This window comes from Lissotriton vulgaris, chromosome 8 (assembly GCF_964263255.1).
Source record: "Lissotriton vulgaris chromosome 8, aLisVul1.2, whole genome shotgun sequence".
NCBI classification, from domain to species: domain Eukaryota; kingdom Metazoa; phylum Chordata; class Amphibia; order Caudata; family Salamandridae; genus Lissotriton; species Lissotriton vulgaris.
Window position 1 is genome coordinate 1,513,791,594 of NC_141696.1, and position 26,898 is coordinate 1,513,818,491.

Consider the following 26,898-nt stretch of genomic DNA (forward strand, 5'->3'; position numbering starts at 1 on the left):
TGACCGTTGCGAGCCGACATGTAAGTTCGCAATTGCGAACTGGTACAAAACGCTCGCGAACTGTCAGAAATCCTTGCGAACTGGCAGAAATCCTTGCGAACACAAAAAAAAAAATTCGCGAGAATTCGCGGATTTTGCGGATTGCGAGTTCGCAAATTCGCAAAATTCGCGAACGCCAGATTCGCAAAATTCTCCCATGCTTAACATGAGACATTAACAGTGACATTACATGTTGGAAGTTATACACATACAGAAGAGTTGTTGATGCATGAGACATTAACAGTAATATTGCATGCTAGAGGTCATACATATACATAAGAGGTGATGGTGCATGATACATTAACAGTGACATTACGTGAAAGAAGTCATACATATACAGAGAAGGTGATAGTGCATGAGCTATTAACAGTGACATTACATGCTAGAAGTATAATGCAAGTCGTACATATAAACAAGAGATGATAGTGTATGAGACAATGAGTGGCATTACATGCTAGACGACATACCTATAGACAAGAGGTGTTGGTACATGAGACATTAACAGTGATATTACATGCAAGAAGTGTGATACTGGTAGTGAATATATACAAGGGGTTGTGAACGGGATGTAACATTAACATTATGGGAAAGAAGTAGAACATATGTACAAGAGGTGATGATGGGGGAGAAATTAATAATGATATTATACATGAAAGGTGGTGTGGGTTCAGAATATCAAAGGCAGAATATTGAAGGGGCACAATATCATGACCAGAATTTTGAGGGATAAAATATTGAGAGGTATTCTGGTCACTATATTGTGACCCTTCAATATTCTGCCTTTGATATTTCCTGCCACAATCGGGAACGGTGTGATACAAGTACTACATATATACAAGGGGTGGAAGAGACATTAACAGTGATATTACAAGCTGGAATTATAAAACAAGTCATATACATGTACAAGAGTTGGATAAGATATTGGCAATTATATTACATCGGAAGAGTATATTATGATCAGTTCAAACATATACAAAGTGTGAATGTTAACGAAATGTTACCAATGACATTACATATAAGAAATGTAATACAAAGAGTAAATATATAGAAGCGATGTTGGATGAGACCTCAATATTCGTGTTACATGCAGGAAGCATAATATAAGTAGTTGACATATCCAAGGGATTGATGAGACATTAAAATTGATTTACATGCAAGATGTATAATACTGTCAGTACATGCATACAATAAGTGGAGAAGACTTAAATTGTGACATCACACCTTAGACCTATAATTCAGGTTGTATACTCAGTATATCACATTTTTATTTTTATCCATTTTTAAAAATAAAGTCAGACAGGACAAGAGATCGTTTTCCATCTGTAAGGACTTGTAGAAAGTGGTAAAAGGGTGAGCAGCCTTAATTATACATTTTTATCTTCCTTGCGTTGTTTGTGTATAATTATTTTTCCCTTTACTGACAGTGTTTTACCATTTTTTATTTACCCTTGATACCTACCTCTAGCGCTCTTTGATTGATAGTTTATTTGTTTTTTTTTAAATTTTTATTTATGGAGTCCTCCTAGTCATCTATTTTCACCTTGACTTCAATATTCCATAACATTTATCCTTTCAGTGAGCTTTTTTCTTAACTCTAAGAACTTTATTTGTTTCCTACCAGATTTGTTATCCAATCTTTTTAATGTCCCAAATTAATTACCCCAAGATGTTTGTACCCTGTGGGAATTAAGATTGGATTTATGAGATTTGTTGTCATTACCGAACCCCCACAATTTGTTCCTGGTGAATTTTGGAAGGTGAAACATTGAAAATTCTTTATTAGATGTGGTTACAAATGGTAAATGTGCCACCTGCAATACTGGTATCTACTGTGTGTGAAAAACAACTTACATAATCTGGCCAACTACTGATTGGGGCCTTTGCAGGATACTGTAAGGTGTGGAAGGAAAAGACAGTCATATGATTACAGAGCTGTCATCCGTGTAGCAGAGTTGATGGAACAGGTATTTGTACTGGTTAGGTACTGGTTAAGCAAACTAGTTTTCTTCATGCAAAATAAACTATGGGCACTCTCTAGGAACATGTTACCCTGTTGGGCCTTACCATTTCTTTGCTCAGGTCTGCATACTAGGGATGAACTTGACTCACTGAGTGAAAGCTTTTGGAGTCCTTTGAATTAGATGACGCTTCACCCTATGAAAGAGGAACCATACATTACCTGTGGTATATAGAATAGTCCCAAGAGGTTGGCCACTGCGGTGGATACCCCTGATCCGGTGGCCCCCACCACGGCAATGGTAGAAGGGATATGCTCCGAGCAGTTACAGAACTCATCCAAGTTCAAAGAGTCAATCTTGTTCTGAGCAACAAAACTCAGGGTGGCCTCCAGGGCTTTGGAAACGGTGTTGCAGGTGTCGAATATCCGGTACCCCAGGGTCATGTTGGGAAGAAGCGTTGTAGTGTTGTTTATCTCCTCTATGGCAAAAATCATAGCTTGGAGCCAGCGGAAACCTCGGAAGTTATACCTAAAAAACAGGAGGCAGACGTCACAGCTGTCAATATAAGAAGTTACATACTAAGGAAATTTGTTAGTCAGCACTCACTCTGCACAGAGACATATTTCATATAGTTTTATCTTAGTCACTCAAATACTGCCCTATTAACATCTGTGCAAACATCCATTTTTATTTAACGCAAATGTAAGTGAACGATGCAACAGAAACCTTTTAGCTTTTGAGTCCTTGTCGCCAATGAAACCCACAAGGAATTATTAAGTTTTGAGGACTTATAAAGGACACAGATACTTTTAAAAACATGGATACCCTTATCCTTTCAACTTGGACTTTCTGTATTACTCTGTGAGGAGGGAAGGCAGAAGTCCAGCTCTCCTGACAGGTTTCAATTATATATATATATATATATATATATATATATATATATATATATATATATATATATATATATCCTGTACACCGTTTGTCTCCAAACTCGCGCGTTCGTGCAACACAGCAAGCAGACTCCGGACACGGACCTCGAGGTGTATAAAAAGGTTTTATTTAGCAGAAAGAGTCACCGACGTTTCGGCTCAGCGGAGCCTTGATCACATGACAGCGTTTGCTTGGTTAGGTACACCTTTTAAAGTGAAAGCGAGTGGTTAAATAAAATCACCTGTGCAAACTTCGTAATAAACATAGAAAACATACTTTGCATCGCATTCAACATTGTATTGCATTTATATGTTTCTTAATAAATGTAAAATACATTTATAACCATATCATATTTACAAGGTTAACAATAGATTAAATAAATTGAATGACTAGAGAAAAGGGGGGGTATTATTGTAAAATACACATATTAATTGATCAAACCCGTTTTAAAAGCCCTATTTACAAAACTAAAAATATATATATGTAAAACCCCTAATCATTGTATATACATATCTGTAAACATAGTTTTCGATTTTGCTTCCTGCCTCAGGAGCCTCGGTACAATAGTTCAATCCCTATAAAGTGCTGTGTGCTTTCTTTTTAAAGTGCAAATAGTGCTTCAAAAAGTGCATCAATATGTGCAAAATTAGCATAGTGCAAATGCGCATAATACAGAATACCAAGTTCCTGATCCAGTTCACTTATATACAATATATGTTTACAAAGAAAACCATTGCTCAAGAGGGGAGAAGTAATTACATTTTTTCTTACAATATTTCTTGCATACTGTTTTGTTAAGGCTTCCAATACTTTGCGGGTAAGTTTTCATTTACAAAAGTCAAACAATTCCATGTTAAAAACTTCCTGTGTGAATGCAACATGTTACTATGTTTAAAATGATTTTTTTCAAGTGCTGGAACGAGTTAAAATAAATAGATCAGGCCCACAAAGGGCCTGAAACCCAAAACCCAAACTAATCCAAAAGTACAAATAAACAAACAACCTAATGGAAAAGAGCCTATACATTTCATTATAATTCAATGGTTCTTAACCTGGTTGCAAAAAACGTGCACAGTGAAAAATAATAATAAATGGACAAGCATTGTGTTCAAATAGCAGCATTAATTCTTTCAGTGATGGTTCATGAGGACTGTGACTGCTCGCAGCCCCCACGGGATATATATATATATATATATATATATATTATAAAATATACTCTTATAGTAAAACATGCAAATTTTAGTATTGTGTTTGTGCAAATCTACTGCTGTTTAAGGCTCTTTACAAAAATGTATTTATTTTTGTAATCCCCTTGCCTGTCAATCTGCACAGCTTTTGGCCATGCAGTCATGATTGACAGCATTCAGAATCACTCAAAAAACAACCCAATTCCCGTTTTTATCCACATTTAAAAATAAATACAAAGAGGAAAATAAATGTTTTTTTGTCTGTATTTATCAGTAAAGATCAGTAAAAACGGAAAACATGGAGCCTTAGTTAAAAGCAATACCAGTGGACGGTCCAAGAGTCAAAATATAGATTCTGACGTGTGTTATTGTGACCAAGACGGCTGCCACCACACGCTTTTTAAAAAAACCTTTATTCATCGTTTTATCAACAATAATAACAGGTTAGAATTGTCAACAATTGGTCACACCGAGATACCTGTAGCATTACAACCACAAATGTTTTTAGAGAGCGGAAATATATTTTTTAATAAACAGACCACAGTGGTTATGTGGCCACAATGACTACAAAGCAATTTTAATGAATACATTTGATACACCAAAATGTAATGAAAATATGTAAATGACATCAATTTAAGGTAACTTGGGGCAACTCCCATCCATGGTTTGCCCTCTGGCACCACTTTCACTGTCCTTGAGGAATCAGCTCACCCTGGAGCGTCGTGCATTGGGTAACGTTGCAGTGGAATATAGCTACTTACAACACATGCGATTTGATCAGATGCCATTACATCGCAAGTCATTACAACGACTTGCAGTAGGGGGCGCGCTGGACGTAGGAATAGTATTATTTACTACTCCTACTCCAGTTTGCGCAACAACAGGGAAGGTGTTGGAATTTAAACCCAATACCAGTGCGCCCCCTACAGCAAGTTGTAGTAATGACTTGCAAAGTAATGGTATTACGTACTAACAACACAGTCGTTGTACTGACCGCGTTGCGTTGTGGAGACAGCATTGTAAACGCTGTTTCCCGTTGCAATGTTTAAAAAAAGGCTGATAACCTTGCTTTTTGTGCAAGAATAAATGTAAAGACTTCCACCTCTTTTGATCTGTGCTAAGGCCCGGGGACAATCCTAGGAGTAGCTGTTCATTATACAAGTCACTCTCATCATCATCATCATGTTGCAATAGTTAATTAGTGCATTAACCCACTGAGTTATCTGGCTGAGCACAGATACCACCAAATCCCTCCAGTGGATGCTCTGAACGTTTCAGAGACATAACAGAAGCAGCTGCCTTTGCAGAGTTCAAAGCACCTCTGGGAGACAAAGCACAGCCGAGAGGCTTGACCCCGGGCTTGCCTGTGTTCCAGTAGCAGGGGTGAGGGAAGGCTGGCCAGCTGCACGCCGCAGGCCACTCTGGCCGCTGCTAGAGGTCCCTGGTGTGCTGAGACCCTCTGCGCACACTCCCAGCTGCTGAGTGTGGGAACCATATAAATCAGCGGTTCTTAACATGTGGTCTGCACCGCGGGCCCCTGGGGGTCCACAACGCCTACTCAGGGGATCCATGACTGTTTAGAAAACTAAATAATATCAACAACTTCCTAAAATACGAGTCCCTAAAAAGGAACACTGAAAAGTTCGCTCTGTAAATGGGAGCAGCACAAGTACAGCAAACAGAATCCTGCATCGCAGATTGGTGGCCTCAATTGAAGCACTGGTACGCGCGGACAAAAAGAGAACACCCATCAGGAGATAAAAAGTCTAAGTGGCATGCTGGAGCTTACCATATCACTTTTGGGCATATTACCAAGCACAGCGTTACAATTATCACCGTTTTAGCGGCAGAAAACTACAGCTAAATCTGTGATAATGATCTTGATAATATGCCGTTGAGAATTCCAATAGAAGCCCATGTTCACCAGCACCCTGGGTGCTCCCTATGCCAGCTCTCACTCCTCACTCTAGCTGAATGCAGCAGAGACCGCACCCATCCTTCTCCCCACTCAGCCACTCTTTAAGAACTAGAGTGTGGAAAGTTTTCATTACAGATGAAAAGTTTGCACACTTCCTGGTTGTTTACCTTTACGATGTACACTGAGCTAACTAGTTCTTCTTTATTTACATGCATAATTTTACTCTTGCTGCAAGTTGGTGCTGAAAAGACCTGGTCCCAGTACTTAATTTGTAAAAAACATAAGTCCCAAGGCCCTGTCAGGAGGCTACCCCAGCTTGCACCACCCATTGCCACTGTAGACCCTGCCAATGACTGTACTTACAAACAACTCGCTGTCACACTGCTACATGTGTGAAAATTCAGAGTGTTCGAGTCCCCTAAAAGCTGTAGTTGTTTTAATGTCTATTTACTTAATAAACAACTGTTGTTGTGGTCCTCTCTATATCACACAAACAGCGCCACCATGTGGCAGCTGTCATAAGTCCCGGTGCTGTCAATTAAGTGCTGGTGCCGAGGACCGGAAACCACCGACTCAACTTAAGCACTGCTTGGTCCTTTTCTCGCTGACTACTAGGAAACGTTTTTGCACCGGTAATGACCCAAAAAAACTAAAAGTGAACATGACCTTGAATAATGTAATCTGGTGCTTATGTAAAGCAGTCTGATGTCTTTGGGTCAAGTTTGTGCGATTTAAGACTTCAAAAGGTAAGCCTGCTAAAACAATTCCTTGTATAGCTTTTCCTTTGTGTAATTAGCACTGATGAGGGAAAAGACAGCACACTACACTTGCTTAAAAATAGTTGTGAAAGTCCTGTTCTCACACTACTGCCCAAACCACATAGAACTTCATGACTTTGGGCCTCATTCACAAAGGGCCTCCGCACTCGTGGGGGAGGCCCCGCAGTCGTGGGTGAGTCACCACACTTAACTCCTTCCATGCTCATGACGAGCTGAGCTCGTCATGAGCCACCGCGCTCCGGTGCTCATGACGAGCTCAGCTCGTCATGAGCCGTGGAACGCTCGCATGTGGGGATAATTCCCCTGCTGTGCTGAGCGTTCCACGGGAACAGGTGTGGTCATGACGAGCTGAGCTCGTCATGAGCACAGGAGCGCCGTGCCTCATGATGAGCTCAGCTCATCATGAGCACGCGTGTGCCGTGCGCGCCCCCCTCCCCCACAGTATAGCGGGAAAATAATCCCCGCAGCGAAGGGGTTAAGGGCAGAATCCCTGCAATGAGAATTCTCATAATAGATCTATGTGAATTTTGCAACAGAAAAGCTATATCCACTGTATTTAAATATTTGGCCGGCAAAAGGTCAACATAACGACTACTGGGAAATATTTACTCTGAGACCCCATGAATTGGGACATGTGGCTGCAGCAGAAAGTGGGTGGAGTCACAAGGGATAGAATCATAAAAAGCAGAGTCTGACATTCAACTCATACATCTATTTAAAAAAAAAACTCTGATGTAAAGAAATTGCCAACAAGGACAAAAATAGGTCCGGGCTTACCTAATTGGTCACAAGCAGTCAGCATTTTAAAATATCTTACAAGGGTTAATTTCATGTTCTATGTATAGCAAAACCTCACCTGATGTTATCCTGGTGCTCAGTGCACCAGCTGCACTGACTGTTACAGGCCCAGAAATTTTCAGGTAATGATTATAACAATGGTAAGATAAATGTGGCAGGTAATTGCTAGTGAGATCTGTCTTTCCTGTAGTTCAATTTCGGTTAGTTAATTTCAGGTACCTTGCGGTGTTACCCTGCCAGTAGAGTGCAACTATGAGTTAGAGCCCACAAAATGAGGAATAACCATGTGCTTTTAGCTTAATGACCGTCTATGACGTGCAGCTCAACATCAACAGACGGGGGAGAGGCAGTGCTACATTGGTTCATGCAGATAAGGGCAAACTGAAACTCTTCAGCATCATCATCTTTGGAGTACCGTGGCACTGGCTCACGAGGAGACCCTCTTCAATACATGCATGGCTCTGATGACAAACCTCAGCTTTAAAGCACCTAAGATTGGCCTCAACATCAATGCAAATAATGACAAATCGACCTAAAGTTAGAAGATAGGCCCGCTGAAGTACAAAACAGGTCAGACTGGCCGAAACATGTCCAGCACTACGAGATGCAGAGGAACTGGCTGGATTTGCTTTGGAAAATGAGAAAACTAGGAAGTGCTCACATGATCAGAGGGCTCTTCTCTTCCATCCGTCTGGCTGAGTAGGTCGACTCCCAATCCCTGCATTGAAAGCAGGCAAACTGTGTCTGCTGTGCAATAGTGGACCCTCATTTAGTCCAACCCTGAAAACACCGGAAAAGCACACCTATGTCTACTAAGTCAACCATGCTGCCTGTCATTGAGATGTCAAGTTAGTTTTTTTAAAAGTTATTTCTTTCTTTTATTTACTGCAGGAAAAACATTTTGAGAAAGAATGTTGTACACAGGATAAGACCGATACATATTACAGTTAGCAGGTAGGATGGTTAGGGTGGTGAATAAAAAAGCATGAGCAATTGTGGAAGGTATCAAACGCCTGCTATATGAATGTGAACAAACATAAGCAATGGCACAATGTTTACAGAAGTTAGAGGGCAGTGCTAGACAGATACTTCTCAATTAGCAGGAGATACTCAAGAGCCTGGCATGAGATGCATGCCAGGTTGACTGGATGAAGTCAGAGTGGGTTCCAATTGAGGGGACCTAGAAGGCAAAGGTGGTGGAACCTAGATTCTGCCAGGGTGCCTTGAGTAAGACTAAAGGGACCTGAGTTAGATCACGTCAGACAGGTTACTCCATCACAATTTTGATGGATATCCTGTCCGCCGAAATATAAATCCCATAGGAAAGAATGGGATTTATATTTCGGCGGATGGGATATCCGTCACTGTTGTGAATGGGTATCCCGTCCACCGAGATCTAAAACAAGCCCAAAGTCTCAAATTTTATTTATTTTATTTATTTATTTAATTTGTATAGCGCGTTATAACCCAGGGGTCTCTAATTGGCATGCATAGGCTCAAATATTAGCATCAGTGGCTTTTAAAGAGCCCTGTTCTTGGCAGAGAGCCAGCAAGCATGGGGTGGAATAGGATGAGGTATGAGAGTGCTTAGGGAGGTTGTAAAAAGTTCTAATGACAAACTTTAAGACGGTTTCCATTGGGGAGTAGGAATGCTGAGTCAAGACCTCTTGTAAACGATTATAGCGGTAATGAAATTTGCTAGGAATCAATGAGTAGCTTTGGTGTTGACACAATTTTCCATGCACATAAAAGGGCTAAAAAGAACAAGGTTTCTAGCAGAGGAGGAGAAAATCCAATTGTTAGGGGGAAAGTGGCTTGAATTAGGTAAAGGGATGGGTAAGTCTGAAGGAGGAAAGTACAGGAGCTTAGTCTTAGATGAGTTCAACATGAGGGACCATTGAAAAATCCAAGTACAAATGGCAGTAATGGAGGGATGAGAAGGCTGGAAATTACAAGATTTACATGCCATCAGCGTGTAGATGATGATCAGAAAATAATATCACCTGGAGTTGGTGTAGACACAAAAGGAGAGGCTGATGACAAAGACTTAAGGGACGCAGAGAGGTAGCTAATTCAGAGGACATAATTTACAGTCTCAAGCTGCTGAGAAGGAGTCGCACGAGAGATAAAAGGAAAACCAATTTAAGGCTGAACTGGTGGTTCCCACGACATTAAGCGAGGAGAAAATGCAGGATGAGCAGCCGTATCCAATGCGACAGATCAAGTGTAATCAGGATCAATAAACAGTGATTGTGATAGGTGATGTTGGTTATGTGAGATGGATCCATTTCTGTTGTGTGGAGAGCACGAAAAGTAGACTGGAGGGGACTGAGAAGGTTATGAGAGGAAGGAGACCAGGTAAGGTGTCTGGAGACAAGATTATCTAGTATTTTAGTGATAGAAGGAGCCAGGGGTACAGGACAGCCATTGAAAGGTGAGGAATGGTTTCTGTGGTTTGGTTTAGTAAAGGTAGGCCCTCTGTATATTTGAAGCATTCTGGTTAGGTGCTGAGTATAAAGGAGTGACTGAGAAGAGAGAACTAGAACTTGAAGGAGAGGGGATGGGTGATAAGTTCCGTGGATGAAGTGGTGTTGAATTACGACAGCAGAGTGATTTTGAGGGGTCATAGAGAGGTGTATCAAGAAGAGGTAGAGGAGTGAGTAACAAGGCCGGTGCTTCTCTGCTCGCCAAACCATCCAGAACGCTGCAGCCAGACTCGTCCTCACTCCCCATTGAGAAGAGGGTCACCTTCAAACTCCTTACCCACACCTACAAATCCTTCAACAAAATCTGACCCAAATACCTCAACGAGAGAGTATCTTCCCACATACCCAAGAGGGACCTCCGCATCCGCAGAAACAGAACCGGCGGAAGAGCGTTCTCCTACATCGCAGCCAAGACCTGGAACAAGCTCCCTGTGAACATCAGATGCTTCCCGACCCTGCACACGTTCAGGAAGGACCTCAAGACCTGGCTCTTCAACTAATCTGGAGCCGCTCCCTCTCCTCCCCCCCAGTGCCTTGAGACCCTCAAGGGTGGGTAGCACGCTATACAAACCCATGATTGTTTGATTGATTGATTGATTGATTGATTGAAGTAACTTTTTAGAAGAAGTTGTAAGCAAAATAATTAGCTGAGAGAGAAGAGTGTGTGATAGTTGTGCATGGCAGAAAACATGGACTGCTGATTGTGCGTGGAAGGCGTGGGTGAGGCTGAAGTGAGGCGATAAAGTTTTGGAAGCGTGCTACTCTGGCATTTTCCCGGCCCAAGATAATATACCCAAAGCTTGTTTTGCACTAATAACCCCAGACTGGCTTTCTCCATCAAACTAAATACAAGAGGCTCAGTGGCAGATGTCTTCTTACACAGACATGATCAACCCTCATGGAACCTTCTTTATTTTAAGACTGACGATCCCCTTTCTTAGGGCCATATGTATCAAGCCTTTTTTGATTCACAAAGGCCGGAATTCGCCGAATTTCGGCCTTTGCGAATCGCAAAAGGCTGTTTTGCATTTTTTGGTATGTATCAAAAAATCGCATCTTAATGAATCGCAAATATTTGCGATTCCTTATTTTGCTATAACATTTAAGGAATCGCAATTTTGCGATTCCTTAAATGCTATGTATGAAGCATTTTACTGTAGCGAATTTAGCTTAAGAAATCGCAATTTACCACCAACTTTAAGTTGGTGTTAAATTGCGATTTCTTTTCAAAATACACTAATTGGCATTTTTTAATGTGGCATGTGACGCACAGACATGCCCATAGGGCATGTATGTGCGCCATATGCATACACATGCTGATTTCAGGGGTGCAGCAGGGTGTCCTTGAGAAACCCCTGCACCCTTGATATCAATCTCATTTTGCGATTAGCAAATTGCGAATCGCAAAATGAAATGCATTTCACAATCATTCCTATGGGCCTCCTGGCCCATAGGAATGAATGGGAAATTATTCCTTATTTGCGAATTCGCAACTTGCGAATTCGCAAATAAGGAAGATTAAGGAATCGCAAAAAAAGTTTTTTTCATACGTGCCGTTTTGCGATTTCTAAATAGCAATTCCTTAAAAATCGCTATTTAGAAATCGCAAAATGGAACTATGATACATATGGCCCTTAGTCTCCAGAGAGGCCTGCTTATAATCGTATTTGGTTATACCTACACCTAAGAATGTTTCCCATTTTCCCAAAGCCACATTTACCCTCTTTCCTAGATATGTTGCTGTTCCACAGATTGGCAAACACCACAAAATAAATAAATTAATTATTTCAACCCTAATGGTTGGACATTTAAGCAGGATGTTGTGCGGTGCTCGGCTCTCCATGGAGATTTCTTCCATGTACTTTCAATGTGGAGAAAACAGAGCTTAGGGAAATAAGACGTTTATTTATCTGCTGCTCCTTCTGGTGTAGACCTAACTTTGGACAGCTGTAGGATGTGGGAATGACACAGCATGAGAACAGAAGACCCACAGACAGAAGGACACAAGATCACTCCCAACATTACCTGTACAGAGGGATGAGAATCAATGCACAACTTGCCTTTTTTGTTATTATAACTGCATTACACTAGAAATAAAAAAAAACTAGAAGTGATAAACATGAACAACATATATAGTGCATGAAGTCCAGGGGTTTCTTGGGCTTAGTTCTTGCAAATGAGCTAAATCCAGCTGTATTATGGAAAACTGAACTTTGAAATGTTGCAGGATGTGCCGGGGGTGGGGGGCTGGTTACACTCACTGCTCAGTACTAACATGCAGATATTAAAAGCAAGCTGTTTTGCCCCTAGGCCCCGGTGTCAACATGTAGAGTTACACACAGTACTTCCTTACAGCAAAAATATGCTTAACAGGGAGTCTTCAAACTCGAATACCAAACTTATGCAGACCGCATCCAACTAGTTCAAAGCATGTTTTATTTCACACTCCATCCATGACACCTTTAAATTCAATGGAAATTAAGCACAGAACATCCAGGTTTCTAAAAGCCTGCATTTGATTGAAAGATTGGTGCATGGTCCAGTGCAAGGAGCTTTTTCATTTGAGGGGAAGTGATGTGTTGCTGCATCTACCTCAGCTCAGACTCCTACGCACACTGCTTCTGACTAATTTTGCCATACCTCAACGCAGGAATCAACAAATCCCTGCTAGGCAAACTCCATACCATCCAGAACACCGCAGCCAGACTCATTCTTGGCATCCCAAGGCAGAAGCACATCACCCAACACCTATGAGACCTCCACTGCCTCCCCGTTGACAATAGAGTAACCTTCAAGCTACTCACCCATCCCTACAATTCCCCCCCCGCCCCACCCCCGGCACCTTGAGGCCCTCACTGGTGAGTAGCATGCTTTAAGCCCCCTGATTGATTGGTTGGTTGATTGATTGATTGATTGATTGATCGATTGATTGATTGATTGCATATGGTAAAACTACACTGGTTGAATGAGGTGGAATTGCTAAAATTCCCAAACCCTCCTCATTTCAAACATGCCTGCACCGTAGCCATTAATATCTGTGCAGATGCCCCCAGAGTTTGCGACACTTACTGCTTATGTGATTTGTTTGATGTCTGATTTTGCCAACATTTCTTGGGTGAAGAATCCCTAACAGCCTAAAGAAGGATCAGGCTTATTTGGCACATCGTGAACATGATGGATTATATCAATGTCAATGGGAGGTGGATTGTTAGGTTAAGTCCACACTTGCCTATTGGCAGGCTCTTCATCAGTGCAGTATAATTATCGCTGGATTTCTCATGTTATTACTGATTTTCACAGCTATCGCTGGATTTTACATCGCCTCTGAGCAAAGTGCTGCTAATACGCCGCTAACACAGCGATGTAATCCAGCGATAGACGGCGATAAGAATATACGCGCTATGCGCCATTTGTGATCATTATCCCACTGTGTTGATAATATGCCCCTTAGTGTCTATCAAAGAAACTGCATATAGCATTATCTTCACATGATAAAAAGTCTTTTCTGTTGTTTCGGTCTAGAGTCTTGTAGCCTAAAATTGCCTGGTGTCTCAAAGAGCATCCTCTCCAGTCATAAAATCTGGCATGAAAAACTGATCTTTTACTTATAATTTCTGACTGTCGCCTCTCCTTTCTTTTGAAATGTCTCTCTTCTTCTTTTCCCATCCTCTGCCTGCCTTTTCTCCCTGGCCACAGTATTCTTTTGGTCACTTGCATGTTAGTCTTAATCTCTGTAAATACACATGTGTAATTTGCCAACAAATTCATTTCAAAGATCACAAATCCTCCCATTATAAAGGTCGTACTCTGGCAACCGATCAAGCATCTGCGCTACCCCTCCCCACACCAATGATGACACCTAACTACTATTAATTTAATCTACCACAAAGAAACTGGAGTGAAATCATGAAGTGATTTGCTTGAGGACCTAAAACTAATCTCATAAAACACAGCAGTAACAAAAAACACTTGACTAACTATTAACCAGGGGTTCTGGAGCAGCGTACGGCCCAGCGTAAAGAATTCCAGTGCCTCGACAGGGGTAGAAAGCTCTTTATAAACGCAATTACAATTACAAGCTCTCCAACAGCATATACTTTGTATTGCATGTGAACATCTCATATTGGCATGTCCACTGGATCTATGACCCTAATTCAATATAAACTGCTTGAGACAGTGAGTTGTCACAACAATAAAGAAATTCAGAAGTGACAACAGTATGGTACAATCCACCTAGTGCAGCGGTTCCTAACCTTTTGACTTCTTTGGATCCCCCTCCTAAATCACTGTTAGAAATGGAGGACTGCTGTATAAGCAACTTCTATGATTTGAACCTCAAAACAATACATAGAAATAAATAAACAAGTATACTTTAAAGAAATTACAAAATATTTTATTTAATTCACAAGCATAAAAACATTTAAAAAAATTAATTGGAAGTTTGGAGCTTTTAAAAATTTGGACTAACTTTTTAAAAGACAAAGTGATATGCTAGAATCCAGAATAGCACATTGTCTGTTTTTTACTCCTAACACATGCACAGTCTGATTCACAACAGTAATCTCGGGTAAGCTGACTTTTTTTTACATTCACAGGCTACAAGTTAATAGTAAGTTTATGACCTCGGAGACTCTGCAGTTGGGGCAGAAAACTCCGTTCATAAACAGTTAGGCGCTTTGTGTAAGTTGATTTTTTTTTTATATACAGAAACTATGAGTTCATAGTGAGTGTACGACTGCGGAGACTCCACAGTCTAGATGAAGAATTCCATAAATAAAAAGATAGGCCTGTCCTATCTTTTTCATGTACATAGTTCTCTGCTCAAATTGCTGAGTCCCTCCAGTCGTAAACTTACAATTAAGTCGTAGTTTGTGAATACCAAAAAAAGCGTAAACTTACACGAAAATGTAAGTGTACCTTTGTAAATCAGGCCCGCTGTCTTTTTGTCTGCGCATGCCAATGCTTCATTTAAGGTTATCAATCGTCCCTCCCGCAAATCAAGATAAAGACACCAACTTAATTTTTATCGCCCAGTTTAAAATTCCTTCACATTTAAACATTGTTTTATCATTTTTAGCTTTATATTTTACATTTTGTATGTGCATATACTTTATTCATCTCTGAATATCATTTGATTTTCTAAACAGTCGCCGACCTCTAAGTAGGCGTCCTGATTTCTGAACTAAACAAGGTTGGTAGAAGTTTGGTGAAGCTCATTCCAGAGCTTGTGATCATGGGCTGAGTTAATCGGCCTCTTTAAAGGGCACTTTGGAACTTTCTACAGGCAATGGCCACTGGCTATCAGAGGTTATCTGGTAAAGTACAGATGGATTTTCTCTCTCGGATACAAAGTAGCTCCCCAATTTAGATACATAAAAGTAAGTCTTACAATATTAGATAATAGTCTTTTCTTCACCAGCAGCCAAAGTGGCCTAGTCAAAACATGTGAGGCTGAATCAACTTTCTGCAGCTTGATGCCAGGCACACTCTAGCAATTTAATTTTCCTGTAATCTCTGAATCTGATGGGCTAGCTGACCCTGAGACTGCTGTCTGTAGTAAGTTTGGGAAAAAGAAGCATTCCAACTACCTCACCCCTCTTCTCCCACTACCCCAAGAAAAGTGAAATCAGAACTCCAGAGAAGGATAGGCTCTCACCAGAGCATTGCCAATCCTTGAGTTAGACCCAGAGTAATAGAACTCTGGGCACCATCAATGGGGGTGATTGCCACTGGAGATCTGGGAAAATGGCCTGGTGGTTAGAATCCACAGGAAACACAATTTGGAACACAAACCATCTCCTTGACTATCTATGTATATAAAAATGTAAATTGTTCGTTTGTTCAAAATCGTAAATCTCCGAAAGATCTTCACTGACTGCTTTAAAAGTTTGACACAACGTTTGATTCGAATACGCGTGTGTTTTTCTATACACAACAAATATAGAGGAAGCCTGGACAGACTATGAGAATTGGCTAACAAGAGCGCTAGATGCTACTGCACCTTGGACAACTAAGACACCTGTAAGATGTCTTAAATCGGCACAATGGTTTGATGCTGACTTAAAAGCTATCAAATCAAAATGCAAAAAGCTAGAGCGCATCTGGCGCAGTAAATATGACGAAACAGCCAAATTTGAAAACAAAATCAGTATAAAAAATTATCATAAAAGGATTAGAATAGCCAAAAGAAACTTTTTTAGTGAAAGAATTGAATCAGCCGATAATGCTACCAAAGAACTCTTTGTCATCTACAAATAACTCACTTCATCTGATAGGACTATAGCCCCAGATATTCACTCTACAGCAACTTGTGAAGCGATAGCGGACTTCTTCGTCCAAAAAGTAGAGAATATCTACAAAACATTTCCGAAGGTCATGGACGGCCCGACTACTAACCATGCTACGAATACTGAATCAACTAACACCTGTCATCTAAATCAATTTTCAGATAACACTGAGGTGCTGAGAATCATTCGTAGCATCCAATCAGGCTCCCCCAAAGACGTAGCTCGCCCCAAGATCTTCAAAAACCAGGCTGAACTACTGGTAAATCATATAAGCCATATGGCCAAACTATCTTTCAAGACGAGCCAAGTACCACAAGACTGGAAAACAGCGCAGGTTATCTCTATCAATAAAAAGGCCAATCTTAGTATAACCCAACTAGACAACTACCGTCCTATATCACTCCTACCTTTCTGCGCTAAGGTGGTGGAAAAGATAGTCAATGCCCAGCTGATAAAGCACTTAGAAGAATGTCACCATCTCCACCCCTCGCAGTCAGGATTCAGAATGTATCATTCTACTGAATCAGCTCTCCTCTTCTCCACAGAGCTATTAAGAGGTAGAGTAGATGAGGGAATGACAGCTGCGCTCCTCCTACTAGATCTCAGCGCGGCATTTGACACCGTCTCCCATCCCATACTACTCTCACGTCTTAGCGAGGCTGGAATTGATGGCCAGGCTCACGAATGGATGCGTGCATTCCTGGCTAATAGGCAATTCCAAGTCAATTGCCCTCCTTTCAAATCAGAAGTTCGAGCACTCAATTTTGAGCCCTACACTATTCAACCTGTACATGGCACCCCTGGCCAAGATAGTCGAGGCATATGGGGTCGAGATAGTGTCATATGCGGATGACACTCAGCTGGTGGTGACACTATCTCGACCGCCCGAGGAAGCCTCGGCTAGTTTCTCAGCATGTCTCAGTGACCTAGCCAGATGGATGAATATCAACTGTCTCTGCCTTAACGCAAATAAAACAGAGCTTCTTGTGTTGGGGAAGACTCTATCCATCTGGTCGTCTGCATGGTGGCCATCTGAACTGGGCGCCATACCAAAGCCCTCCGAGCAGGTGAAAAACTTAGGGGTCAGATTAGACTCTACCCTGTCCCTTGAACACCACACTAGAGGGATTGCAGGCAAATGTTACGGGATCCTTAAGACTCTACGCAAAACCCTGGACTCCCTCCATGCAACCAATAGGAAAACTCTGATCCATGCTCTGGTAACACCCCATCTTGATTACAGTAACTCACTGTATATGGGCTTGAGCAAAAAAGGTCTTCAGCGTCTGCAATGCGTTCAAAACGCAGCTGCCCGACTGGCACTTAACCTATCTAGAAGGTCCTCAGGAAAACGTGCCTTAGCCACCCTCCACTGGCTGCCCATACGTGAGCGCATTGTATTCAAAACAATGTGCATGACTCACCGCATTGCCCAAGAAAAAGGACCAATATACCTCCAAAAACTACAGACCAAGTATCAACCCAAACAACTCTTAAGATCCCAAGGCTGTATGCGCTTTCAAGTGCCCAGAATCTTCCGGGCGCGTATGGGCGGTAGGTCTTTTAAATACTTGGCCAGCAAACAATGCAACTCACTACCCACTGAACTCAGGATGGAACCATCAGAGAAAATTTTCCGCCAAAAACTAAAAACCTATCTGTTCCCGAAGATATGAGCCCCTTCTTTCGTCCCCCATCAGTCTTTTCCCTCTTTTCTCCCGGAAACAACCCAGTCCATGTTCATAAAGCGCGGGGACACACTGTTCTCTAGTGTAACCAGGCGCTATATAAGAGGCTTTTATTATTATTATTATTATTGTTAACATTGGATTCGAATACGTGCGTGTAGAATACGCACATGTTTTTAATCGAAAGCCAGAACAGAACATTAAAATGTCAATGTGCGTTAGTTCAAAATCTTAAGTTATTCACCGATTGCTTTTAAATTTTGACGCAACATTGGATTTGATTAAGCGCACACACACCCACACACACACAAAACACACACACACACACACACACACACAACACACACAGTTGAATCTCAGAAAGTTATTCACTGATTCCTTTGAAATTTTGACACAACGTTGGTTCCGATTAAGCGCGTGGTTATATACACAAAACATTGGATTTGAATACGCGTGTGTCCAATACGGGCGTGTTTTTAGTAGAAAGGCTGAAAAGACCCTATCGATTTGCTTGCTGCGCAAAAACTTAAAGGGACGCATACACACAATAGTATACATATATTAGGATTAGGATACAGTATACGCAACTCTTTACATGAAGTTGTTCGTCTTACCTTATGCACTCCACGGATTCTGGCCTCGATTTCAGGTCCTGGTCTTTAGCAGCCACTCCAAAATGTATGGGGAAGAGGCCTCCAAGGATGATGTCTCCTTTTTTCTGTGCTCTTTGATTTGGACCGTAGGCAGTTGTGTTCCATGCCGCGAAACCCAGGAGGACCAAGCAGCAGCAGAACAGATTCATCATTTCACGCACAGGTGGCACCATCAAGGTATTAACGAATCCGGGGGGGATGAAGGCAGAGTCTCGGTGACAAGCATGAGTTTCCTCTCCCTTTGATGGATTGTGGCGGAATTGGGGGACATGTCTACAGATCAACGAGCATTGCTGGAAGTGGCAAAGGGATCTCCTCAGCGCCTTTCGCCATCACGAACGGGAAGCTTCAACAAACTCCTTGCTCTTTTGATCCTGGTTGCAATGCGGATTCCATCTTTGAGGCTTCCTGAAATATAAAGAGAAGAACAATCATTATTCTGGAAAAAAGTGCCCCTCATTGTGCCCAATCCATCTAATTTTCTTTTGTTGGACTAAAACAGGATATATACAAATCAATCGAAAACATTTGACATCAACTAAAGGACTAAAGGGACACTTCTTTTATTGCACCTCTGTATGTAGAATGAGCAAGTACCCTCTTTGGACAGCACCCAAACTATGTTGAGCACTCTCTCAAGGGCAATTTTGTAAAAAGTGGTGCACAGGCTCGTATAAACCATTGGTGCGGATGTTAACAGTAGACTCAGTCTATGCGGGTCAACTGTACTGGATCAGTTCCCATCACATTGTGCATCACAGGCTTTCACATTGTTGGCTTATTAATTAGCATGTTGAGAGCAGGACAGTCAATCATGTTTCTTAGAATGCAGTCCATAACAACCGGTAAAGGCCCTTGACTGGCAGTGTCTCACAACAAACAACAAATGGGAGTGAAATCAAAACCAAGAAGGTGATAGCTCTCCTTATTTGGGTGCTCCAAAATGTCTGCCCTAAATATATTGAAATCCAGTATTTGTAAAGTGCACAATTACCCGAGGGTGTGAAGGCGCTGGGGGCCGTCTGGAAGATTAAGCGAGCTATTGCCCAGTGGCTAACCTGGCGCTGGCGCCCGAACTGTGAACCCCGTAGTCCGGAGTCAGGCACCCTGGCCACTGCGCCACACCTTTTCCACCGGCTATAGCGTTATTAATGACCCTGTAGCAACATAATTGTTCCCCTGAGGACCACTCATGTCTCAGTGGATTTGCATGAGGTGTCTTCAAGTGAATCAAGGGATATGAATGTATGGAATTGTAAAGTAAATCTCTGTTGCACAGAATTGCCATTCAGTGTGGTATTCTGGATAATTCAGATATGTGGTATTTATACTGATTGCCTATTTATAAATGGGGAACATCCTTTTCAACGCAACTTTTACCACGCTGTGCCTTTACGACGCAACTATTACAACGCATGTCATTACAATGCATAGCGCTGGGGGGCGCTCTAGGATAGGGAATATATTTAATTTACTATCCAACACCTTCCCTACTATCCACGGGGACTGGAGTTGGAATAGTAAATTAAACTATTCACTATCCAGCACCCCTTAACGCTATGCGTTGTACCAGCATGCGTTGTAAAAACTGCGATGTAAAGGCATGCGTGGTAAAAGCATGCGTTGTAATGTCATACAACCTTTATAAACTCATGCTTTGTGTACTTTCCAAACATGTGCTTGCCTTAGTAGTCAAATCAAAGTTCTTAATTATTGCCCATATTAATATATAAATGTTGTTCAATCGACACTGACGACCAATCCTGAGTTTAAAATGTTCTCTTGCTAATGTGCCTTCATTTCACATAAAAACTAAACAGGACTGCATTGAAGGCAGAACTGGTGAGAAGCCACTGGGAGAGATGAGAAGCTGCCTTTGGTAAGAATGAGAAGTGACACTAAGGGGAAAGTGGGAGAGATTGGATCTGTGAACAAGAGGGAGATGTGACATAAATAAAGACTGACACATGTGGAAAAGGGTAAGCCTGGGGGGTGAACAGCGCTCCGTTCACAGAGTTTGTGGAGTTTTTTTAACTCTCTGCTCTGCGGAGCTCGTGGAGTTCTGAAAAACTCGGCGTAACAGAGTAGAGTTTTTTGCTCATTCGCCAACGGTAAGTTGCGAGCATGAGCGAGGGAAATCCAACGTAAGACCTCTTCCCAATGAGATTTCTCAAAGCGGGAGGTCGCGGATGGTCGCCACCGTTCGCGTTGAAAAATCTTCTGTTTGCAATGAGGAAGCTGCCGATCGAGTAGAACTTCTGCTCGAACGGCAGAAAGAAGCAGTGTCATCTTGAACTGTCTGAGATGCCGTTTGTGCTGATTTTACAGCGCGGGGAAAACACCCGGCACTAAGAATCAGTGCGAATGGCACGAGGTAACCCACTCCACTGCTCACGGAACTCTGCGTAGCTTGACAGAGTTTTTTTGTCACTTCATTTCCTATTTCTCTGCTCTCTGTGTAATAATAATAATAAGTTTATTGAGGAGTTCAAAAAAACATTTCAATATTACATTGAATAAAAAATAGAATTAAATCAATGTCAGGTTGAACCTGAAAAATAAATGGCAAAGGTTTCGCCTTTAGGGTGCATTCACTTTGCAAATAGCTGTTGACAATGCGGTACAGCGTCGGGTGGAAAAGCGAAAGGCAAAAGCATTTTGCCGATGCTGTGCGGCATTGGCAAAACAAAAAGAAAAGATGCAATGCCCCAAACTCTGCTTGTGGTTGCATCATTCTGCTGGGGTGCACGTGCATTGCCACGCACGCGTGTTCTAGTGGAATAGTACTGGTGGCATTTGATTTGCTCTTGTGTTTACTGATCTGAAATGGCGTGGGCCACTTGGCTCTCCAAATAAAACAATGACGATTTTTTTCTGCGTGAAAGCACAAGATTGAAACTAGGAGAGGACAAGCAGTGTAGGAGGGGGAGAGCAACACAAGGTAGGAGGAGAAACACATGTTGGAAAGAACACAGAGAGCATGGGGTGAAGCAAACAAAAGAACTGAACAACCTCCAGTCCATACACTGAGGAAGGCAATAAATGTAACCTTCACGACCTCAGAAGGTAACTTATATCTAAGTAATTTACACTTTTGGGTAAGTTTACTACCCTATGACAATTCACAAAATCGAACCCTACATTTTCTCCAAAGTGTAACTTCCATTCGGATTTTGTGAGTAGCCAAAAAGCAGTAAACTTACTCAAAAGTGCAAACTACTCAAAAGTGAAAGTTACCTTTGTGAATCAGGACCAGTGTGTTGTTATTTCACTAGCCATCTCTCCTTCCTTGCTCTTTTTGTTTTGAATATTATCCCATTCTATTTTGGGGTATTTATTTTCAGATCATTCTGGCTATAATATTTGGCAGACCTTTATTGAAAATTAAAGATTGTATTTGAGGGCACAAGAAATGCATTTGGGGAAAAGACATGTTGACATTTTTGAACAGAGAGCGTGGCCGACATATGCCAAGCTGATATTTAAATGTTATTTGGGAACGTGTATTGCTCAGGTTATGGCATCCTTTCCTTGCTTTTGGTTGCCAAGGCCACGTGGAGGCATTTCAGGATATACTGATGGGTCTTAGGACCTTTTCATCACTATCAGCGTCTGCTCTGGGGTCTGAGCTTGTAGGATCCTGGTTTTCTTGCTCTGCTCTTTGAGCCTGTACAGATTCCCAACTTTTGTGACAGTTCTGCAGAGTTTGTGAAGCCTGTGTCATATTTCATGCTTCCCTCCTTCCATATTCAAGTAGATTCTTTCTAATGTTATACGTCAGTAACTTACCTCGAAGGAGAAGAATGGAAACATGAATTAAAAGAGGTTGAAGACTGACACAAAATAAGGTTCCTTGTACTTTATAAAAACTCATAAGCCTTCCGTGTCACCTTTAATAAACAGATTATTTGAACTATTTGGAAAAAGAATACTTTTTGGGCCAGTTTCTTTAGCCCCATTAATGCCATGAATGCCCTTTGGAGCAGCCTGTAAAAACGGTGATGTTTCATTATGTTTATTCTGCTTTGAAATGCAACTCCTGGCTCAATCTAATTTTTCGCCCGATGAAAAGCTCGCCATGGAAAACTCCCTCCCTCCTCTGGTTTTAGAAACAAGCTTAATAGCGGCTATTTATCATTCTTGTCTGTTGCATTCGTCTCTAAATATTAAAAAAACAAGCATTTGCAATGCAATAGGTCTCGCATTACAGGCTACACAGCATCAAGTACAGCTAGATTAATTTACATATACAAAAAGCACTCACGTTTTCATAGAAACTCTGTACTCCTCCGGTGCATGTCTTCAAGCCATTTTATATATATCCCACAACAACGAAATGTGTAGAACCGGTCGGTCTCATAAGTTACGCCATTGGTGGTTGAGCCGTGCGCCAGTAGTTCGAGTCTATGACACTCCTGGGCGTACTTGGATTCACCTAGTGAACCCCGTGATTTACATCAACAGCATTTAATGTATATGATACTGTCCACCATTTTATGTGAAACTGCACCTATTCATACACACACCATATGCCAATTGCTATCATAATGCACCTCACCCCCTATACTCCAGACCCCAAAAGGATTAATGGTGGATTAGTAAAGGGAAATGGGAGCTAATGTGGGTGGTGGACATGTGAGTCTGTTAGTTGGATGGAATAACATAATAAAGGGATAGGAGAGGGAAGAGTCTAGCGAGTGCTATTTGTAAGGCCATAGCAGTAAGATGAGGTTAGGGATGAGTAAAAAGGAGAGATGGAGGAGGGAAGAGTCTGTAGGAAGGGATTTAGGAGATCATAGTAGTAAAAAGAGGTTTAGGGTGAGTCAAGGGAGGGATACATGAGGGAAGAATTTAGAAAGGGCTGTTTGGGAGATTATAGTAGTGAAATGAGCTTTGTGGTGAGCTGGGGAGGAAAGAGAATAGAAAGGGTTGTTTTGGAGATGATAGTAGTAAAATGAGCATTTGATGACAGCCATGTTTCCGCAAGAGGCAGGCTGGAGTGGAAATTGTGGAAGTAGAGGCTGGGTGGGCGTCTGCTTTGGCAACAGAATCCCCCAATACCGGTTGACAAGTGCAAACAGAGCAATTAGGCCTTGCTTAGTAAGAGGAAAGCAGGGCAATTTGCCCTACAGCACTGATCACCGCCATGTGGAAGGGGGCACTTACCACATAACTTATTAGACTCATGATTATAAGGAACAGGGCACAACTCTGTGTTCCTGACCATGGAAAATGGATAAACTGCCAGGTCGCCAGTTGCTATTTTTTTTTCAGGTTTATTTTACAGAGTTTTAATTAGCGCGAACTTGACCCGAATTGGATATCAGAGCGCTTTACTTAGCACCAGTTGCATTACATGAGGACACACATTCATTTTTGTTAGGCACGGGGAGATTAAGTGATTTGCCCAGAATCACAGGAAGTTCAGCGTCATTGTTGAGACTCAAACCCAGTTCCCCAGATTCGAGGTCGACCGCCCTAGCCGTTAGGCCAACTCATCTCCCTTTGTTGTAAATTGTTAAGGTTGTAAATTGCTAAGTCTTATTGGCTGAGACAAATCTAGTAGGTGCTGGTGAATGAATGATGCATTGAGTGATAAATAGGTGAATATATAGGCTTCTCATACCCTAGACCGGTATGAGAAGCGCTATAAAACAAATGAAATACATGTGAGAGAGGGGCCATGTAGAGATGGGGGCACTGTTGGAGGCTGGTAGGGAATACATCCGTGGAGAAGAAGGACATAGGAGGAGGGGGAGGGGGGAGTCTCAAACATGAATGTTCACCAGGTGCCACCTGCGCTGAAGCCGGCCCTGGATGGAGGAATGCAGCGTTGCGGAGGAGTGAGAGAGAGACAATAGCTGGGCGCCAACTTCAAAGCATCTGTTGCCTAAAGTCTGCTGCAGCCCGTTGATCACTGGGAAAAGACACAGAAAGACAAATAGCCCGGGGCCTCCCTCGTATCCGTCCTTATTAGCTAGAAAAACACTGGTGCACTGGTCACTTTGCTGCCACAAGCAAATCGGTGTCTGTCCCCATGGAGCAGAGAGTGAGTTAGTAATTACAAGCAGGGCTCCATGCGTGCCGACAGCCCCGCAGTCCTGCACAGGCCCACTCCCGGCTTATCATTTTATAAACACACCCAGTGCCCAGAGGGTGCACACATCCCGCCACTGCCGCCGCAGCTGCAGCGTAAGTGCAACCAGTTCCAACAGTGTTTTCACTAACACTGCTCACCCACAAAGCGTGGAAACATGGAATTTGACAGATGATAACGCCCCTACTGGACTCAGCTGCACTCTCGCCCTCTCTGACCTAGCAATTCGTATTGTATCCCTTTCTTTAACAATTGTGCTCTTTTTTAATAAGTGGGAGATATCTGGTTTCTGAAAATAGCCAGCGCTGCCATGGAACTGCCTCTCTCCCAGCGGTGAGTCCTTTTGTTATCTCAGGACGTGCAGGGGGGAGCTAACGTCGCTCCTATCAGCTGCGGGAGGCTGATTTCTGCCCTCGTGGTGTGCGTCTCTAGTCCTGGCCTCACTTCCCTCCACCCGGCTCCCTGTTCACTTACCGCGGGGTGGGGGGGGTGTATCGCGGCTCTCGGAGGCTGCTTCCTTTCATTTGGAGGCACTTGTGTCGATCGCGGGTGGGCTCCGCCGTCGCCGGAGCCCAGCAGGGCGAGGAGCAGGAGGAAGGGGAGGCGGGAGCAGAGCGCGAGCCGAGACATCTACACCGCGTGAGGCAGGGAGAGAAGTGAGGAGGCTGGGCGTGAGCAGGGGAGGAGGGGTGGGGAAGAGGGACGGAGGGAAGGGCAATAGAGGGAAGGAACGAGACCAGGAGAAGGAGCGAAGGGATGAGGATGGAGGAAGGGAAGAGAAAGGATGAGAAGAAGATAGGGCAAAGGGAAGGGAGCAGCGCGGAAATAACCCGCCCACCCCAGCTCCATGAAAAAAATGGCGGCCGCAAACATAGTGAGAAAAATAAAATAAGACAACACCCACAATGGCCCACCGCTGCATGACGTCAAAAAAGGGGCGGAGCTTACACAAACACAGGAACGCCCACGAATCTGCTCCGAGAATGATTGCCACATCTCTCTTCCAATGGCTGGCCTCCATTTATGGAGCTAGCCAATGGAAGAGAGAGGCGGGTCAAACCCCATACTCTTGAAAACAAAATTTCTCGAGCTGCCCGACACTGCTGCGCAGTGTACGCCAGTCGAGACCTAAAAAGGAGCAAGTGAAATCGTTTTCTAACATGCTGTAGGCTAGGGGGCTCTGGTGTCTGCAGCGAGTGCCCCCTCTGTCTCCTGCATGTATTTCACAGACTGGCGCAGTCCTGCCAGCATCGTTTTCAGATCCTCTGGGTCCAGACCAGAGTGAAATCGGATCAGAACCAAGTTCAAAACACCTCATGGATGTCAGACGGCGACGCAGCAATAATTAACTCCATCATAGGAGCGTGTATGCAATGTGCACAGTCTGGAAGAGATGTGGCGCAGCGGCCAGGGTGCCTGACTCCGGACCATGGTTCGATCGCCTGCGGCAGATTAGCCCAGCACCATGTGACTCCATGTGGGCAATAGCTCGCTTAACCCCTTCGCTGCAGGGGTAATTCCCCCACGGTGCAGGGGCGGGTGGGGTGAGCACGGCGCCGCAGTGCTCTTGACGAGTCCAGCTCGTCATGAGTCACAGTGGAGCTGTGCTCATGACGAGCTGGGGTCGTCACAACTCAGCCCACTGATTAATTCTCCCGCACGGGCGGGGAATCAATCGGGCGTGGGCGGCGCGCAGCCGTTATGACGAGTCCAGCTCGTCATGAGCACAGCCCCACTGTGACTCATGACGAGCTGGGCTCGTCATGAGCACCGAAGGAGTTAATCTTCCCGATGGCCCCCAGCGTCGGGACACCGCTCCGGAGGTAGCTGTGCGCTTTACAAATGCTGGTATTTCATATTTCATTTCTGTGCCCCATGAGACACCTGAACCAAAGATGACAAGGACAGTGTGCAAACGGGGCAGGTTATGGCAAGAGGCAAATGATGACAAGAGAGCAGCATGGGTGCGAGGGGGTGTTAAAAACTCTGCTGTGTATTAGAGGGGCCACAGAGGCTCTCCATGCATTTCACGCGCCCAGAGGCGCCTTGATGCTGCACAGCAGTGGAGAACCAACAAT

The 26,898-nt window shown here is 43.0% G+C and overlaps 1 protein-coding gene across 1 annotated transcript in view; it reads right to left on the minus strand.

Annotated features, from left to right (window-relative positions):
- CASR (calcium sensing receptor) overlaps positions 1-26,898 on the minus strand; it is a 287,645-nt gene that overhangs the window by 190,098 nt on the left and 70,649 nt on the right. Inside the window, exons 2-3 of the mRNA XM_086935635.1 lie at positions 18,685-19,131; positions 2,219-2,525 (exon numbers count right to left, since the gene is read on the minus strand). Of these exons, the coding sequence (XP_086791761.1) occupies positions 2,219-2,525; positions 18,685-18,896 (519 nt within the window). The 5' untranslated portion in view covers positions 18,897-19,131. The remainder of the gene's footprint in view (positions 1-2,218; positions 2,526-18,684; positions 19,132-26,898) is intronic.